This window comes from Dipteris shenzhenensis, chromosome 11 (genome assembly GCF_047967505.1).
Source record: "Dipteris shenzhenensis isolate YYH24624 ecotype China chromosome 11, Dip_SZ_1.0, whole genome shotgun sequence".
In the NCBI taxonomy this organism is placed as follows: Eukaryota; Viridiplantae; Streptophyta; class Polypodiopsida; order Gleicheniales; family Dipteridaceae; genus Dipteris; species Dipteris shenzhenensis.
In genome coordinates, this window is record NC_141606.1 from 52,650,555 (window position 1) to 52,670,552 (window position 19,998).

Consider the following 19,998-nt stretch of genomic DNA (forward strand, 5'->3'; position numbering starts at 1 on the left):
CTATAAGAAGCCGCTTTGTGTTAGGTAGAGCCAAAGTGCGACACGTCACACACCCTCTTACACACAATTTGTGCGCATCCGTGTTTCAAGTTGTCTGTTACGTGTCGCTTTGCAAGGTTGCTTCATGACCCCCCAACATGGGGTGGAACAAATTTCATACTCCACTTGCTTTGAAAGTCGCACAAGCATATCCATGCCACGAGGATTGAGTGCCCACGCACACTTTTTGGTGTTGTTTGAGAGCCGATTGTCTCTGAAGGCGCAAACACCCACCAGACATCTCATTTTCCCTATGCATTTGGCACCACCTCAAGTGTGGACCCCTTTCCTAAAAATAATATGGAGCATACATAGATGCCATCGCCCCCCCCTTCCCCCTCCCCGCCCCAAACCTTCACTAGGATAAACCTTAGGATATTGCAAAAAAGAGAGAGAACAAAGAGCATGCCCCATTCACCTCCCATGTATGATTTGTGACCACTCCCTTTGTCTCCGCACTTTGTCCACCATCATGCAACTTTGCTCACTCATAGTCACTCTCTCCTTCCCAAGCATTTTCAAATGCATGTCTCCCTATCTCCCTTTTTGTGTGTTGCTTTTTACCCTAGCTATGCAATTCTTCTACCTTTCACATTAATATTTTTCCCTTTGCATGCCTCATGATGTCAATGCTAGCCTTATCTTCTTCATACCTCTTAGCCATCCATCATTCCACCTCTTACCTTGTGTCAGTATTGCATACAATAAGCTATAGAGGTCTAAAGCACACATTACATGTAATCATTACTTTATGTCACATCCCCTATATATCTCCTTAGTTTAACGAATTTTCGAACATAATAAAGAACCTACTTTTTGAAATGAGGGATGGCTAAATAAAACTTTTCTATCATCTATCATGTGCAAAATATGGATTTTATCCCAAATGCATTACATAAGAACAGGAACAAAAGCCCTGGGGTTGCATATATCATGAGTACATCACTTCCACTATAACCTCAATGCATAAATAAATGTCACCATTTTAAATGAAGGAGATCATGCAAAAATTCAAGAATGGATTCTCATAGTGAAGGCTCTTGTATCTAGGGGTCTTCATCACATAAATAATGAAGAAGCACAAGGTAGATGGGGAGACTTATAAGAATGCAATAAAAAAAGTCTTTACACATATGTATGCTTCCATGCGCTATGATAACAAGAATGTACACGGTCTTAGGGCTTTGATTTGGCTTTTTATAAGTGATAAGTAGAGAGATGAAAATTCAAGGAAAGCAGATAGAAACATAAAGCATTGTAATAAAGGCAAACATGTTTAATTATTATTAAAGAGATAGGCCATGATTTACAGACAACCCCGTTGAAAATCCATACGAAGAAAGTATGCATACTTCTATAATATTTCTTTTGTGTTAAATTGTAGTCAATGCTTGTGGGCCAAATTTTCAGTTGTGTTTAAATTCTAATACAAAACTAAAAACACCTTTTGAGATTCATGAATAATATCTTACAATGTTTGTAAAAGTCCCACATTCTTCCTTCAGAGTAAGCAAATTTCAATCAAATGAATTAATAGGTTGGTGTTGGGATTGTACATTGGATGATGCAAGTATCTTATGCTTTAGAACATCCATTATATGTAGAATTTGTGTCTTGTCTTTGGCGGTTATGTTGTACTTTATATATTCTAGAGTTTTGATTTCCATCATAAAGTTTGTTGGCTTTATTTGATATGAGGTACTTTGGATTCTTTATTTGTATCAATATTGGACCTAGGTTGAAACTACTAGCTTAGGCCCAAAAATATCAAATTGTAAGACACTCTATAAAGATACTTTATGCGATAAAACAAAATCTTATTATGGAGGGTGCCATTGCAGGCCTACAAATAGCACCACCATGTCAAATTGTAAAAAACCCTACAAAGATGCTTTATGCAAGAAAACAAAATCTTATTATGGAGGGTGTCATTGAGGAAGTTAACGTACTAGTTTTGGGGTGGGTGAAAGATCTCATGAACTTAATTGGACTAGAGTCCTTCCAAGAATGACACACTAAGTTGGAAACTCATACAAGTAATGATGAAGTTAAAAACTCATTTCAAATATGAATGAAGTTTTAGCAAGTATTCGGTTACTACAATATTATGCAATTGACCTTAATCTATCAATTTTTACACCAATTTGCATTTTTGAACTTTTAAGGATCAATGAAGACATTCTTAATGGGATTTTGTGGCATCAAATGAGAAGGTATATGATATATTAGGAGCCTTAAAACTCCCACACTTAAAGTCTCTATGGTCTACATGACACCCACATACCATATTTCTCTATGGAAACAAAGGAACTTTGATACTTTTGTGTAAAAAGGCCTTGAAAATTACCAATAGGCTTGTTGGTTTTGAAGTGTTACATTAAGTTATCCAAGTTTTTAAAAAAAGAGAGAACATATTTTTCATATGCTAAAACAAATCCCACACTGTATCCTTACTTATTCATACAAATAACTAACTTGTATGAATTAATTACTAGTACAAATAGTTTGTTCCTAAGTGGTGGCAATCTAATTGTAGGAGTTGAACAAATATGAAGAGAGGAGAGGAGAAGAGTGGAGATGAGGGGAGAGCACACCACAAATGACTAACTATACACTAGATTTAGTTGAAAATAAATAATATGTACAAAACCCTTTAGGGTTAGGATTAGGGTTAGGGTTAGGATTAGAGTTAAGGTTTCCAACCCTTATACCCTTTAGTATTCTTTATCCATGTGATAATACATTATATTGAAATGAATCCTCAACAGCTTCCCTCAAGATCAACATCATGAAGTAGGCCTTCCTTGAAGATGATGATTATGGGGAATCAAAGAAGGATTGAATATTACATTCCATCACACCCCTTTAATGGGAATGTCCTTCCTTTGAGTCAAACCAAGAGCTTGTCGGTGTTTCTCAAAAATCTCTTTCCCAAGTGGTTCGATAAAGATGTCTGCAACATTATCTTTGATATCACAATGTTGCAATGTGATGTCACCAAGTAACGCTCTCTCTCTAATGAAGATCTCTCTGACAATAATGCGCTTTGTCTCGGAGTCACATACTAAGAGACTCAGACAACACCTTTATGAGCCACAAAAATTGTGGACAGTCTCCTAAAGAAGTTTCATATGATAGATTGCAAGATTGCTGCCACTCCCATATACCAAAGATCCACAAAACCCTATAGTCAATGATAAATAGTATCAGCAACTCATAGAATCTCTCATATATCTAACTATCACAAGGCCAGATATTTGTTATGAAGTAAGGTCACTTGCATAGTTTATGGCAAATCCAAGACAGTCTCATTGGAATGCAGCCAAGAGAGGCTTGAGATACATTAGAGGTACAAGACAGTTTGTAATAGAATATAGAAAAAGTCATCCAAGGTTGCATGGATATTGTGACAATGACTATGCCAGAGATCATGACACAAGGAGGTCCACACGAGGATATGCATTTGTCCTTGGTCAAGGTGCTATATCATGGTTGTTAAACAAACGACCAATAGTTTCTTTGTCTTCAACTAAAGAAGAATATAGGGCACTCACAACAAGTACATGTGAGTCTATATGGCTCATAAGACTATTGTCAAAAACATATTACTTTGATGAGTCAAAGCCAATATCAATATATTGTGATAATCAATCCGCTCAAGCATTAGCCAAGAATCTAGGACTCAATTTCGAGACAATAGTGCATAAGTCAAAGATCTTTCACGTTAAAATCGGCAAATAAGTCTTGTTTTAGCTTCCTGATCCGAGCAATCTTAACCTTGTGCAATTCCATTGCCTTTTGATTTAGTTGAGCTCATGTGAGTTCCTCGGCTATCCATATCTTGGTGTCTTTCAACTTGTAAGATTGGCGAAGAAGCTTAATGCACATATCCAATGTGCTAATTGTGACAATGGTGTGCCTTTTAAAGTGGCAAACATAAGTTATGGAATATGTCCCATCTTCACCTTCGTCTCCTGACCATGCAATATTAGGGTTGGCTGTTCTGATTTTTCCTCAAGTCTCATTGTATGTATCCTCCTCTTTGAACTAGGCTTCAAGAAGGCCGCCTATTCTAATCTTCATTGCATTGTTGTTCTTGGCTTCATATTCCTTAAACTCATCCTGAATGTCTGTTTTATTTGCCTTTATCCACACTAGCCTTACACAATTGCACTACCTCGTCGATTACAGCTTGCTTCCTGAGTCCTGTATATGGGAATAATGAGCTCCTTCTTGGCTTCTTGGATTTGCTTTTAAATCTCTTGAATTGGGCTAGGTTTGCCCTCGAGAGTGGCCAACCTGGTTTCAACCTTGCTCAAGTGATCTTTCAAGGTAGGTTCAACCTTGCTAAACTGATCCTTAAGCCATAATTTTCATCTCGTAGGAACACCTCCCATGAGCTTGAGCTTTGACTAGTTAAGGGCTTGATTGCTGTTACCAAAGCGGTGGCGAAGGATTTCCTTGGCATCTTGCTTGTGACAAACTAAGGAGATATGTGTGCCAATGGTGGCTATGGCAATGGAAGAGAGAGAGAGAGAGGGGGAGAGAGAGAGAGAGAAATTTGCCCAACCATAATTTTCCCCTCATGACCACCATTTTTTAGCAAAGAGAGAGAATTATGAGAAGTCATTGTGAGAGGAAGCAAGTCATATTAAGGATAAACCACCTTTTGCCAACACTTTCCCCTTTTAAAATCTGTAGGAGAATTACCCCCCCAAAAAAAAAGTTTACCTTCCTTTAGCTCTCCAAGTGAAGGAAAAGGAGTTATTTGGACTTCTTCGTTGGAAAGTCCTTGAAAAATCCTTTCAAGAAATTCCTTCCAACTAGCAATGTTGCATAGAAATCACACCAACTTGTTTCAACATTTGTTCGTATTTCCCCCTTCAAGACCATTCTTCTCATTCATAATTGGACACACAATCTCATCCCTTGGATTCCTGGTCTATGTTTAATGATTTTTGACAATGGAGGCACTCCTTATGGACCACAAGATGGTTCACTCTACTATATGGAGTGATATTACGCTCAAAACACTGAAGAAGATCCACATACATTTTATTCCTTTTTTATGGTGTTGGTAGGTCTCTTTTTGTGGTTGCTCAATGTCTCACGAGACGGTCTATGTAAAGGCAACATGCCCCTTCAATAATGTTGATGGCCTCCTCTTGCCTCCACCAAGTGCTCCAACTGCAAGCTTTTTCTCTTTGATTCTTCTTGTTTGATTGTACAAGCATGCTTCTTGACAAGATCCGTTTTCACAACCCCTTGCCTTTGGATTCACCAAGAGGGTGGTAAGTATTAGAGGCTTTAAATCTTGGATTAAGCTAGAAAATAAGGTGGTGATTGGCTTCTCTCTCTCTCTCTCCAAAATCTTGAAAAGAACAACGCAATTGTGTCTACCTCTTACTTCTTTTAGGATTCATTAGGAGGTCACGTGCATATGAAAGTACCATATCTACAATAATGAAAGCTAGGTTTGGGGTAGCTACTCATTCTGAAATCATACAAAAGAAGGCGAGAGCAAAACTAGAGTCCTACATGAATAGGCTTTTGGCAACACGTAAGTGAAACTCAAGTGGCCAACAAATACACACTTCTATGGCTCAATGGTTCCTCCCAAGTGCGTATGTATCTTACATCAAATCATGGAAACACCATTAAAAGAAATTACACTCTAAAAAATACCTGATTCCAAGTAGCATAACATTGGAACGACCAACTCATGCAAGGTTTGAAATTGGTTCAACGACTACATTCCATTACGAGAAGGCTCATACCACCAGCCTGATATTATCAGGACAATTGCACAAAAACTCTTCTCACAACCACTGAGCAGGGAGGGTTTCAAGCAACTTGCTTGACATGCAAGGCCAGCCTCATGCTTGAGCTGGTGAAAAGACTGCTGGAGTGTTACTCAAGCAACCTATGTGAACTCAAAACTACCAGTGCAAGTAGAAAGATAGATCTGGGAGGCCCTATCAGCTTTGCTTGTTAAGTTTTCTCAACAATGCTCACAGGAATTGGATATCTTGATCAGGCTTACATAATTGGTATTGTCATTGAGCTCGAGATTGCATCCGTGCATTTTTTATTGCACCCTTTGAAGCAGTCTCTGGACCATTAACTGTTGCTGGGCTGGACTCAAAACCTCTGCATTCATAATAGCATTTGAAACAAGGATGACCGTAGACACAGCTGGAGCATTCACCTGTTCAAAACGAGAACAGACACCGTATCTAAATGTCATCAATAAAGGCAAAGAACTTCAGAACTTAAATGATTGCAATACCAAAAATTAAGGAGGGTAACCATAAGCTAGCTGGAAGAATGAGTGGACTCACCCAAACACGTCCATTCAATCCAACAGCAATCTCAAATGACAAACTTTTGCCAAGCACATCAAGGACAGGACAGGTGGGCCTGCTCAATAGCCTGCACACAATTGCCCATGTAGCATCTATCTAACTTGAGAAAGCTGTTTGCAACAATTGACAAGAAAAAAATTGCCTCTTTACCCAAGAGAGAAACCTTCCACATACAAGCTACTTCACGACAAAATTACAGAGCTTCCCTACCCTAAGCTTCATGAGGTGGAAACCTCTATAATCAGACAACCAACAGAGACATGTTTACAACCACACCACTGTGAACTATCACTGCAGAGTGCAAAGAATCTCTAATCTGGTACTAAAGCATCCTGAAAATAAAGCAATTCAGTGATGCCACCCATAAAACAAAGAGACATATGCCGTCTCAAACATAAAGAGACTACAAAACAGGAGCATCATTAACTTGGAAGGCATACGACCTTCACAAGACAAGAAAATTAATATGCATTTGCAAGAAAATCAATATTTTAAAGCTCTCAATATGACTGGCTGTAGCTTTGCTGTATTCTATAGAGACTAATAGTCATATCTTAGCCAATGGCATTTTAGGTTCTCATTACCATCAGTTGCCTAGACTTTACCCACACGAGACATTACTCAGTTGTTGAGTAGAACCCTACTGGTACTAGCAAAAGAGAAAGCAACCAGCACACAGAGTCATACTTAATGAAATTGAAAACACAAAAACACTCATGGCATGATGGCACAAATAAGTGGTTGAGAGAGATCTGAACTCACGCTCGTGCAAACCCTGTAGAGCATTCAAAAACGAAACCATTCTTCAACTGTCCAAAACCTGATGCTTTACCGGTTGCTGAACAAAGAAACGCAGAAGCATCAGATTTATTCTCATAAGAGTCTGCATGGACTTTCCTCCATATAGTTTGCAGTTTTTATTCCATTCATAGGGCAAAGTGAATTATTTAGGCAATACTGAGAATAAAAGAATACTGTATGGAGCAATTGACATATTTAAGGATAATGCGTAGCTGCATCAACTTATATTCATGACAATTATGCACGAGAGATGGCAAACAATACAAATTATAGGAAACTCAATAGTATAACGATAGCAATTGATTACACGCCACATTCTAGGAAAACATAAATATTAATTATTCACAAGACCTCAATTGATAAAGTCAATAGTTAACCACACGAGGTTGTTGGAGATATCATAACCAAAGCGTGTGTTGATGTGATGTGTTGGTTTGTAGTACTAGGAGATCTAGTACTAGTTCATGTGAGTCGTGTGAGTGCCACGTGTCACTATGGGACTTATCCCCTATGCACTTGGTACAAGTGTGTGATTGTGTAGCCTATAAAGGCTTGTACCTCACTTGTCATGATATACTTGATGAATGAATGAAAGCCTTCATGGATTCTACATTTTTCTACCATTTCTTCACTCCCCAACCTCTCTCTCTCTCTCTCACTCACACCATGTTTCTAACATGGTATCACACAAGTCAATCTGCCATAGCCATCCTGCCACGTCATCTCAGCCCTAACCCTAACCCTAATTCTGCTCAAGCTCCTCCCTCTTGCAGCCGCCTCAGTTCTACCTCCTTCTTTCAGCCTTCTCTACCCATCCAGGTCTTCTGCCATAGCCGCCTCATTTCGCCCCTTTTTCTTGCAGCTTTTTGTGTTCATTTCTACCCGTCTAGAATCTCCATAGCCTGCTGCCACCATTCGGATCCCTTGGAGCTGTCCTTGAGTGCTCTACCTCCCTTGGCGGTCTCCTAGCTTGCTGGTTGGCACACTGTTCAAGGCATGCCTGCACATGTGGACCTTTGAAGACATTTTGGAGCTTTTCCATTGCCAATTTTTTGTTTGCACGCCGCTACAGCAGAAACCGACCACATGTGCACGTTGGTTCAGAATTTCGAGGCTTTTTGGAGGCTTTTCCAACCTACTTGAGGCTGCTGTTTGCATCTCCGAGCTGTTTTGGTGCTACTGCAGCACAACCGCCTCCACCAGCATCATCTACGAGCAGCTTGATCTCTAGGGCATCTAGAACATGCCGTTTTTTAGAAGAGTGTTCTGCTATATCATCTCGGATGTTCTAGAGAACCGCCTTGCACATTGAAGACCCACCTTTGCATCCGGAGCACCTTCAATCGCTCAGACCTGCTGTTGTGCACCTATACATCTACTACAACATCTTGAGCAGTCATCAAACCCACAAGTGCTCTTCCCTTGGCTCATTTGCATTTCGAGGCGTATTCTTGCTGCTTTTTCATTAGGGTTTGCATTTTGGAACCTCCAAGGTCATCTACTAGCAGCTGGACACTTTTATTCAAGCAATTCTCAAAGTTGTTGTTTGATCCCCTAGACCAGCCTCTTCATTTGCTGGTTATCCATTTCAGCTTGCTGGCTTTGCTACCTCAGATTGATACTATGGTGCCTCATCTCGTGGTGAAGACTCATCAGCACCACTCTTAGCTGAGGATGAGCAAAATGACAAAGCAATGGCACTTATTGGTGTGAGGTTGGCCAACAAACTGCTTCATCAACGTGACCTCACTACTTCAGCTAAGGAGACCTTGGATAAGCTTGAGAATATTTACGCCACATCTACTAGACCTGAGCAACAAGCTTTATCAGCTATATTGCATGATCTATCCCTCTCTGAGGTGGTAGATGATGCTTAGCTCTATGTGTTTTTGTGTTGAGTCAATAAAGATTCTTAGCCTTGAGTTGTCCCTCTAAAATGAATGTATTTGGAGTCAATAAGAGGTACCCTGCCCTAGCTTGTCCCCCAAAAATGAATGTATTGTCTTTTACTTTGGTTTGATGATATTGACCACCCAATTCAAAGTAAGGGGGGGTGACGAGTGATGGTTTGCCCTTGCGGGTCACAAGCTGACTGAGAAGTCACTATCACATAGGAGGTGTAGTATATTTGGACTTGCTCTTTGCAGTATTGCGGTGGAGGGGGGATCGGTCTACTCTTTGCGTGTTGGGTCTCACACTCTTTGCTCTGAAGGGGGGTGTTGGAGATATCATAGCGAAAGAGTGTGTTGATGTGATGTGTTGGTGTGTAGTACTAGGAGATCTAGTACTAGTTCATGTGTGAGTCATATGTGAGGTCCACGTGTCACTATGGGACTTATCCCATATGCACTTGGTGCAAGTGTGTCATTGTGTAGCCTATAAAGGCTTGTACTTCACTTGTCATGATATACTTAATGAATGAATGAAAGCCTTTATGGATTCTACATTTTTCTACCATTTCTTCACTCCCTAGCCTATATCTCTCTCTGTCTCACTCACACCATGTTTAAAACAGAGGTAGCATAGAGAGGATAAGAGAGGATACCTATTTCCCTTCCCCAAAAGAGTAGAACCTTCTGTAAATTCTTGAGGAAAAACCAACAATGCAAATCAATTGTCCATGTCGCGTTGATTGTTGCAGAAAGTACAAGAAAAAGTGACTTGTCCAACCTGTTTCTAGAGATACCTATGGAATCTCAAAAACAAGGTCCAACAATCGAACCAATGGATGCCTTCATCTGTGAATGTGTAGATACACCTACAGGCCAAGCCTTGTAGAAGCGTGCACGCCTTTTGGCTCTTATGCGAGAACCCACCTCACTCTCATATGATGAGACTGTTGCGACTGTCCTCCCATGCATGGGGTGGTACTAAAAAGTCCTTACCCTAGCAAGAGCCTCCAAGGCTTTGAACCTAGGCTAAGGCCACACACTATAAGCTTGCCTAGTAAAGCTTTGCCCTACATCTTTCAATTGATGATGCCAAGTCCTGCCACCTCCTAGGGCAAAATCACAATTTGCCAAAGCAACCATGGCTCTAGTGTTCTGGGTGCCATGCGATCCTGGTCACAAGAAATTGTGCACCAAGCCCCTGAGCTGCTGCCCCATGCATCCCCTAGGAAAACACCAGCATGAGCATGTGTACCAAGCCGTGGCCAAGACCTAGTTGGCCACTAAGGCTTAGCCTGCTAGAGAGAGTTTGGCCGACCTCCAATAAAGCAGCTTGTGCCTCACACTCTTGGGGCAATCTGCTAGTAAGCTCAAATGTCAATGCCCACCTAGCAATCCAAGTGGCCCTCTAGTCCAAGAGATCCTAGGTCTCCTTAGTCACCACCCGAGATGAAACCGAGTAATTTGGTCCAGTTGATCTTGGCACGGGACGCCTGACAGTACACCTCAGGGGGTGCCCAAACTTCCTCTACACTGCCAAACTCAAAGTCAAGTAACTCCTAAGACCCGCTGCTTGAGCAGAGAAAACCAAGCACATATGTCAGGGCTATAGTTTGGATAAAATGCATAGATTTTCTTTTCAAAAGGATGGGGCAGTCCAAGCTGCACGACAATTGCAGCTTGTACACAATGATGTTTGTGGTCCGATGCAGACTCAATCTCTTGGAGGTCATTTCTATTTCTTACTTTCATAGATGACTTCATAAGATTTACTATCAAGCATAAATCTAAAGTATACATTCTGTGTAAGCACTTTGTTGCCTTGGTCGGGAATCAATCTTAATGCAAAATACAAACTCTACACTCAAATCGCGGGGAGGGGAATATAAGTCCAAGGCATAAACCAAATTTCTAGCTGAGAGAGACATTAAACATCAATGCACAATATGGTACACTCCTCAGCATAATGGAATGGCTAGACGAAAAAATAGTGAGGCATGTGCAAGCTACCATGCCCATCAGATATGATTTGGATGGTCGAAGCTGCCACAAAACTTGTTCTTCACAAGTGTTATGCACAAACCTCAAAAAACACGCTCTGAGATGTGTTATTGGAATGCGCACATATCCGATGGGCACGATACTTTGCACACATTCAATCTTACCTATGCCCATGCAAAGTATCGTGCCCATCAGATATGCTTTGGATGGTCAAAGTCTGCATTAATCCCATTTTTCACCAAGTGTTATGCACAACCGTCAAAAAACACGCTATGAGGTGTTTTATTCAAACGCACACATACCCGATGGGCATGATACTTTGCATAGGCCTCAATCTCACATGTTGAGGCGCATGCAAAGTATCATGATAGGTGTGCATAACACTTGGTGAAAAAAAGGGTTTACGGTGACTACGACTATTCAAAGCATATCAGACATACGTGCATAGTCTCGTCACCATTTAGCATGTGTGATTTCGTAAAAGACACAACAATATTACCTATGTTGAGGTGCAAGCAAAGTATCGTGCACATCACATATGTTTTGGATAATCGAAGTTGTCATAAACCCCGTTTTTCACCAAGTCTTTGCACAACGGTCAAAAAACACGCTCTGAGGTGTGTTATTCGAACTCGTACATACCCAATGGGAATGATACTTTGCACGTGCATCAATCCCACAAAAATGTCTAAAATATTCCCACATTTATATGGCATGTTCAAATGATGCTTAACATGTATAATTTTTTGTAATATTACCCTTGTCCACGTTTCTTTCGGATAGAAACGTTTCGAAACATGAGAAACGTTTTGAAACGTTTCTTTCCCGAAGAAACGTGTTTTGTTGTGACTATGCTAGAGATTGAGCCCTCTTGTGTAGCAAGTTTTACAGCTTGTTGCCCTGGGGCCACGCCTATGAATGCCAAGCTCCCTGCTATTTGCTCTTGTATGCTAGCCCTACACCAGTCCTAAGGCCCCATATAGGGGCACATGGCCAGGCCTGTTCCAACCCCACATCCATCCCTCGATGTGCACTGACAGTGAGCCTAACAAGGAAGGCCTTATGGACTGCCCTAAAACTGCTCCAAGAAGGATGTGTGCATGCTGCCCATGTGGCAGTAAGTATATTGCTCACATGGCAGACCTAATCCATATCCCTTCATCACATCCTATGTTGCATGTCAACCTCCCCTATGTGCTCCTCATATTGGGGCTCGCAAGTGGGGAGGTGACCATTCTATTCCAACATCATGATAGCCGAAGTGCAAGACATACTGAGATCCAAAATACTTATGCTCTTTTGAAAAGACAATTCTTCTTGCCAATAATAATGAGGACGTCCAAGACCATGTTGTTAAGTGCTAGAAGTGCCAAGTTAATAAGGCGAAAGTCTTAAATGAGACAATTTTCTACATCTACTAGAGATCCCATCTTGTAAATGGGAAAATATCTCTAAGGACTTTATTATTGAGGTACCTTGAACACATACAAGACATGACTCCGTGTGGGTGATCGTTGATTGATTGACCAAGATCGACCAATTCATTCCAACCATGAAAAAATGTGAAAACCCCTAGTTGGCAAGATTGTTTGTCAAAGGAGTTTTCAGGTTATATGGTTTGCCTAAAAGTTATGTAAATCCACGTAGACACAAAGTGGAGGCGAGAAAGTTTATTAAGAGTACCTAAGTCCTCTAAAGAGAGAAAGGGTACAAACGGCCAAATGCTTTCTCCAAGACATGCAGTACATGTTGAGGCATGCCCAGGAAAGCGTTAAGAAAGAACAAGAAAGAGCTAGAAGTTATGTAAATCCACATAGATAAAAATGCGGAATTTGAAGAAGGTGAGAGAGTTTATTTAGGAGTATCTAAGTCCTCTAAAATCCAAAAGACCAGTGAGTGTCCTAAGTCATCTCTAAGGTATTGTGGTCAAATTACAATACGTCAGAAGATTGGTGAGCTTGCATATAAGTTAGCCCCTTCCCAAAAGAATGAAGTGTACATCTAGTATATCATGTTTGTCATTTGAGGAAGCAACTCCTAGAAGGTGATAGTCAAGAGCTTGTCATACATTTAATTAAACTCCAATGCTTCCACATGAGCACGAGAGAATTCTTGATGTTAAAGAAAGGTGTACGTGCCATATAAGTTATTCAAGAATATTTAGTAAAGTGGAAGGATGGTTTAAAAAAGAATGCTACATGAGAAAGTCTTAGCAAACTCCAAAAAACAGTTTCCTAACATTGTTTCAAGGCCGCCAACTCTTCTTAAGGGGGAGGAAATGTTAAATTAATGATCATATTACCCTAAGGGGGGATGCCTTAGGTTAGAAATGTTGGGTTTATCTATGTCACCTCCCCACCTATGAGTCCCCACATGAGGAGAGAGCATGGGGGAGGTGTACTAACAATAAATAGGAGATGCCATGTGGGCAGTAAGTTGGACTGCCACAGGGGTAAACCTGAAGGCCTGTGCAGGGCTGCCAGATGGCATGGCAGCGTGCAAGTTGCCATGTGGACAGCATAGAAACCTGTCAGAAGACTACAACAGGAGCAGCACTAGCCTGAAGCAGAAGAGACTATGCAAGGACAGCAAGGTGGAGCTGTTAGGGCCAGGTCAGAGGGCAGCAGACAGAGCTGCAGACTTGCGCAGCAAACAGAAGCTTTCTGGAGCTGTTTGACAGGTCGGGGCAAAACAGGAACACACAGCAGACGGGCGCCTGCTGTAGAACTGCCTCATGGCAGCAGGGTACAGCATTTGGGCAACTTTGTGTGTCTGCAGCAGAAAGTCAGGTCAGTCTGCAGACTTTCGGCCAGTCTGCAGACTGGTCAAATGGTTTGTAGGTCTTTCCAAGCCTATACAAAGGGCACCAACGGCGCATTCCACATTCCACTTTGCAGGGTCTTTGGTGCCTCACATTGGGCTGCCAACATAGCAGCAGGGAGGTCCAGAACACCAGAAGAAGGTCCTCATACAAGGTTGCTTACACAGCAGCAAGAACAGGAATCGCGGGAGACTTGTGCCTTACCATTGGCTCCAGAGACAGCAGCAAGGAAGTCAAGGATGAAGCAGTAAACACAAATTACAATTAGTTGTCATTGGAGCAGAAAGGTGTGTTTGCGGGCATCCCTACACAGCCCACTGAAGCTCTAGCAGAGGACGCAAGGTGAGAGTATATTGAAGGTGCCACGAGGAGGTAGGAGAACAGTTCTGGAAGTCGTAGAGGACCATATCTAGGTAGCACCCTGCTGCTAGATAGTGACACACTATGTACCCATTTTTTAGATGGTTTTGGTCCACAATATATATTACTGTTTCGTGGGCTTACGTCTTTGTTTATCTTCTGCTGCGGGGAGTGTTGGCTATAGCAAGCAACCTCCACCTCTGTTTTCTAACATGGTGTCAAAGCCCTGAGGGAGACTCACAAGTGTCGGGAGCTCCAAGGTGAGAAAATTGTCAAATTAAATCCAGGTTCAGCTTGTAGAAATCGCATTCTACGTCTGAAGGACAGGTACTCTTGGGAGAAGGAGGGTCATCTAGATTAAGGCACATGTACTGTGTACACTACATCTCCTGTTCAGCTTGTAGAAAAACGCATTCAACATCTAAAGGACAGGTACCCTTGGGAGAAGTAGGGTGATCTAGATTAAGACACGTGTACACTTCCTAAGCCCTTCATTTCCTCTTCATGGTTGCTAGACTGCCCATTCCAAGTTTTAGGGAATCGGGTAAGCTTAACGGAAGCAACTTAAAGATGAAGATCCAGAGCCACCTAGTGGTTCGGATGATCTAGGAGATCACAACAGGAGAGGAGCTAAGGCCACAAGATGTCAAGAATGTGGCTGGAGCAGTGGTGACACTAGCAGTCAAGGATTGGGTACTACGAGATGCAGAGGTCATCACCATCATTATTAGCATAAATGCGGACTCAGACCCCCCTCTGTAGAAAAGGGGTAGGGGGGCAGATTAGAGAAAAGAGGATAGAAGAGCGGAAGAAAGAGACTATGAGGGGGATAAGGAAGGCGATGGGATAGGGGAGAGAGAGAGAGAGAGAGAGAGAAAGAGAGAGAGAGGTGGGAAGAGGGGGGTGGGGGGGAGAGAGAGTGAGAGAGAAAGACAGAGAGAGGTTATTAAAGATATAATATGATATGATTATATTGAAGTCCTTTTGAGACCCTCAGGATCTATGGGACTGGTGACCACTATTAAATTAATTAGTGGTCCATTAAACCATTGAAATAAAAGTCTCCCAAATCTTTCTAAATTGTGAGTATTTGCCGGACTATTTTCTGTGCTAGTCCGAGAATTTTGCTGCGATGTTCCAAGATTTCTTGTAAGTAGCTTCCAAACTTGTGGGCTGGCTGTTCCAATAGATTCTTCAGATTACAACAATTGTTGCCATGGTTCTCCCTTATGTGTGTGTATGCTCGACATTTTAGGAGTATGTGCTGCTCGTCTTCTACCTCCCCTGTAGGGCAGATTTTGCATATCCTCGCCTCCCTTGGGATCTTGGGTCGTATCCATCTAACCTTCTCCACTGCTAGATCATGTGAGCTGGTCCTTATTTTGCATATTAAATTCCTTTTGAATATTGAGATGTCCTCCCCAAGATAATTCTGCATTGCATAGAGAGAGAGAGAGAGAGAGAGAGAGAGAGAGACAAAAAGAGAGAGAAAGAAAGTTTATTAAAATCTTCGAAAGACCGATGGGTCTATGAGACTGTGAAAATCCTGATACAAACAAGCTGTGTGGGTGGAGCTACTAAATGAGCATCCACTCCAATGCAGAATACAAATGGTAAGTGCTGAGTGCTGCAAAGTCATGTCAATGATGATCATCTACACAACACTAACATCCTCATCATCGGAGCGTCAAGGGGGACGAGGTAGTGAGGGCATAAAGTCAGAGATTGCTGGCTGCCCGCGGACGTGGTCCTGTGTTGTCTCCTGGTCGTAGCTCTGCATCTGATAAGGGCTACAATGAACCCTATCGGTGAAGCCCCAACTCTGAACAAGGAAGGAATATCCCCGAGTGTAATATGTGCATCAACCCTCTATCTAAGATGTCGTGTCGCTGGCTCTGTGTCACATCGCGGCGGGGCCTACTAAAACAAACATCATCACCCATGTTAGATGCTAAATGCTATATATGTTAGAAACATGGTGGGGGGAGAGAGAGAGAGAGAGAAAGAGAAGGTTAGGGTGTTAGGAAATGATGCTCCATCAACCAAAGTAAAAGACAATACATTAATTTTGAAGGACAACCCAGGGCAGAGTACCTGTTATTGACTCCAAATACATTCACTTTAGAGGGACAACTTCACTGCTCATCATCTACCACCTCAGAGAGGGATAGATCATGTAATATAGCAGATAAAGCTTGCTCCTCAGGTCTAGTAGATGTGGCATATATATTCTCGAGCTTGTCCAATGTCTCCTTGGCTGAAGTAGTGAGGTCAAGATGATGAAGTAGTTTGTTAGCCAACCTCACACCAATAAGCGCGAGTGCCTTGTCATTCTTCTCATCCCAAGCTGAGACTTATGCGGATTGATCTTCACCACGAGGGCGAGGCTCCATGTGTGCAAACTGAGGTAACAAACTTGCAGCACCAGATGAAGAACGAGCAAGTATGGCGGCTGGTCTAGAACTCCCAAAATACAATAGTAGACTCCACGTATGCAAGTGGGCAGATATAGGTGGCTGTAGGTGCTCCAAATACAAACCCTAATCAAAACACAGCAAGAATACGCTCTGAAATGCAGAACTGAACCAGAAATGGAGCTCTTGTGGTCGTAGTAACTGCTTGAAGTGCTGCAGCAGGTGCAAAGTTTGTAAAGCGGCTCACTAGGGCACTCCGAAGTGCAAAGGCTGGTCTTGGCGTTGAAAACCTCCAAAACTGCTCTGTTGAAGGCAGCTATGCACCAACGGCACTTGAAACCCTAAATTCGGCGATAGAAGGCTTCAAAAAGACCTCAAGAGTCCACATGTGTAGACACCTCTTGCAGGATGTGCCGACCAGCCAGCTATCCGAGAGGCTGCCAAGGGCCTAGCTACAGCTCCAAGAGGGCTTGAATGAAGGCGGCAGGCTGTGGAGGCACTAAACAGATGCAAATGGCTGAGAGGAGGCAGCTAGAGGCGAAAATCAGCAAGTTGCATAGGAGAGGTGGCTGTGCAGAGTTAGGGTTTAGGGTTTGTTGGAGATGACAACGTGGCAGGGCGGGCTAGGGCAGGACTGACCTGCTATGATACCATGTTAGAAACATGGTGGAGAGAGAAAGAAAGAAAGAAAGATATTAAAGTCTTCGGAAGACCGATGGGTCTATGAGACTATGAGAAACCTGATACAATGAACTGTGGTAGTGGAGCTACTAAACGAGCATCCATACCAATACAAAATGCAGAAAATGCAAAATGACAGTACTAAATCCTAAGTACAACATAGTCATATCTTGACTATATATATATCAATCTCAGCATCATCGTCGACATCATCATAACCATCATCATCATCATCAACAGCAGTAGGACATCAAGATGGATGGGGCTGTGGAAGTGGAGGAATGAGGTCAGCAATAGAGCGTTGTCGCCCCTCCAAGGGTGCAGTCTTGGTACGTCTCCTGGTCGTAGCTCTGCATCTAACCAAGGCCACTGTGACCCCGGTCAGTCGGGCTCCGACCCTAAACAAGGAGGGGATGTCCCCAAGTATGATTTGTGAGTCAACCCTCTGTCTGAGGTGTTGGGTCACAGGCTTCGGGTCACGATCATGTCGAGGCCTCGCCTTGTGGGGGTCTATGTGATCTGGCTGAAAGAACTCCGTGATAGAGCTTTGAGAAGTATTAGTCAAGGAGGAAGTCTGTTCTGCCCCTGTCTCCGTGCTCGGAGTATCCTATCGCGGTATCTGAGCACCTCATGAATGAAAGCAGCCAAACATCGCTGGTCAGGGTAGGAGAGGAAACGGGCCAAAACTCCATAACTATCTCTGAAGAGGCAGTGGAAACGCCCTCGGATCTCATAGTAGACAGGACACCTGAAGATGAAATGCTCCTCTGTCTCAACCTCTTGCATGTCACATAGTGTGCATATGCGCCTCTCCCTCGGTAACCACTCCGCTCTGCCGCTCTCAATAGGAAGTCTGTGTGAAGAGACATGGAACTGCCCAAGAGAGATCCTCAGTGAGGGGGGTAGGTGAATCTGCGTGTATCCTGGTGGATCAATGAAACCCTCCGCTATGACATGTAAGAAGTGATCTTTGTAGAAGCCCAGCTTCACTAGAAGATCACTCGGGCCCAACCAGGTCCGGAATATGTGTAGTTGTAGTAGATCCTCGCGGATAACCTGGTTGACCTCGTGTGATAGGAGGGGAGAAAAAGGAGCATCCATGCTGTACTGGAAAGGAGGCAGTCTGTCCATGTGGAGCCCGAGTCTTGCAAACCATCTCTCTCTGCGTTCATATCAGCACCTTTGATCCCCCCTTGCTACAAGTGCCATAGAAGAGGACAATGCTAGCCATGGTATCCTGCTACGCCCGGATGTGTAATCCCCATACTCCCTGACTCGGTACAGATACGTGATGACCTGAAATGCACCATCTAGCTATAATGGGGGTGACCCAAACTCCGCCTGAATGATCTGGTGAGGGACTGATGGCTTACCACGGATCATCCATGATAACATGAGAACCTGTAGCCGCTCCACCCTGGCCCACTCTGTATCCGACAAGTTTGGCCCCCAGCATGGACTGCGATACATCCTTGCTGGGCGGACCAAGGAATCAAAAAGCAACTCTTTGGTCCGTGGATCCTGAAAGTGAGAGCGGAAGCACTGTCTCTCTAGCCTAGCCTAGACAATGAAGTATATCCTCTGCTCAAGCGTGCACGCATCGCGGGTCTCATGGTGAAGATGGGTCCGAAAAAGACGACCCCAAGGTAAGTGTATGATGAAACTATTTCAACAAGGGACCCATCAAATGTGAAATGCTCATCTCACATGACGGCTCCAGATGTATTGAAGATCATAACCTTGGTTTTACTCAAGTTGACCTTCAAATCATGAGACTCACAAAAGGACTATAGTGCGTCAAAGGACTGTAGTGCGTCAAGGTGTCTCTGGAGTCTCTCTGCTGAGGAGGACAAGAGAGCCACGTCATCTACGTAAAGTAATATCCGGATCAGCGTGCCCGCGAGGGAGCAACCTACCCCACCTTGTGCCTGCATCACTGTCTCGAGCTCGTCGATGTGAGGCCAAACAAGGTAGGTGATAATGGGCACCCTTGTTTGACTCTGATAGTGCTCATGATCTCGTCTGTCCATCCAGATCCTGTCCGGACTCTGCCTGAAACTCGCTCATAAAGTGTCATGACAGCCCAAATGATCTCCTGGTCATAACCCAAATCCTGTAGGCGTTGTATGAGGCGGGCTCTCGGAACGGTGTCAAATGCCTTGCGGAAATCCACAAAGCAACAGTAAACCCTCTCCTTCCATGCCCTCACCTCCTCGATGATACATCTGAGCGCGAGAATATGGTCCATGGTCCCATGATCCCGCCGGCTTGTCCCGCTGCTCTGAGTCCTCGACACTCAGAGCAAATCTGCTGACCTTAGAATCAAGTACTGATGCATAAATCTTGGACATGACATGTCCAATCATAATGGTCCTCTAGTTCTCCAGGTTCATGAGATCCACAAGGCAATCGCGCTGCCCTAGTCACTCGCTCACTACACGAGACTGCTCTTCACGCCTTTTCCCATACCACCCGCTCCACCCGCCCACCACCTCCTGGGACCGTACCCTGTAATAGCTGGTACGATGATGAGTGAAGGCTTTACGCCGTCAGCTCAGATTCGAAACAAAAAATAGCCTTCCGGGTGAACCAGGGACGCTACACGAGTATCATTGTCTGGTACGCAA

At 43.1% G+C, this 19,998-nt stretch overlaps 1 protein-coding gene across 2 annotated transcripts in view; it reads right to left on the minus strand.

Moving 5' to 3' along the window:
* Positions 1-5,626: 5,626 nt before the first annotated feature.
* LOC147897163 (uncharacterized) overlaps positions 5,627-19,998 on the minus strand; it is a 53,853-nt gene continuing 39,481 nt past the window's right edge. For both annotated transcript variants that reach the window (XM_087381478.1, XM_087381477.1), the window contains 3 exons: positions 7,167-7,242; positions 6,381-6,471; positions 5,627-6,247 (listed from right to left, as the gene is read on the minus strand). In XM_087381478.1, coding sequence (XP_087237604.1) covers positions 6,128-6,247; positions 6,381-6,471; positions 7,167-7,242 — 287 coding nt within the window. In that variant the 3' untranslated portion in view covers positions 5,627-6,127. The remainder of the gene's footprint in view (positions 6,248-6,380; positions 6,472-7,166; positions 7,243-19,998) is intronic.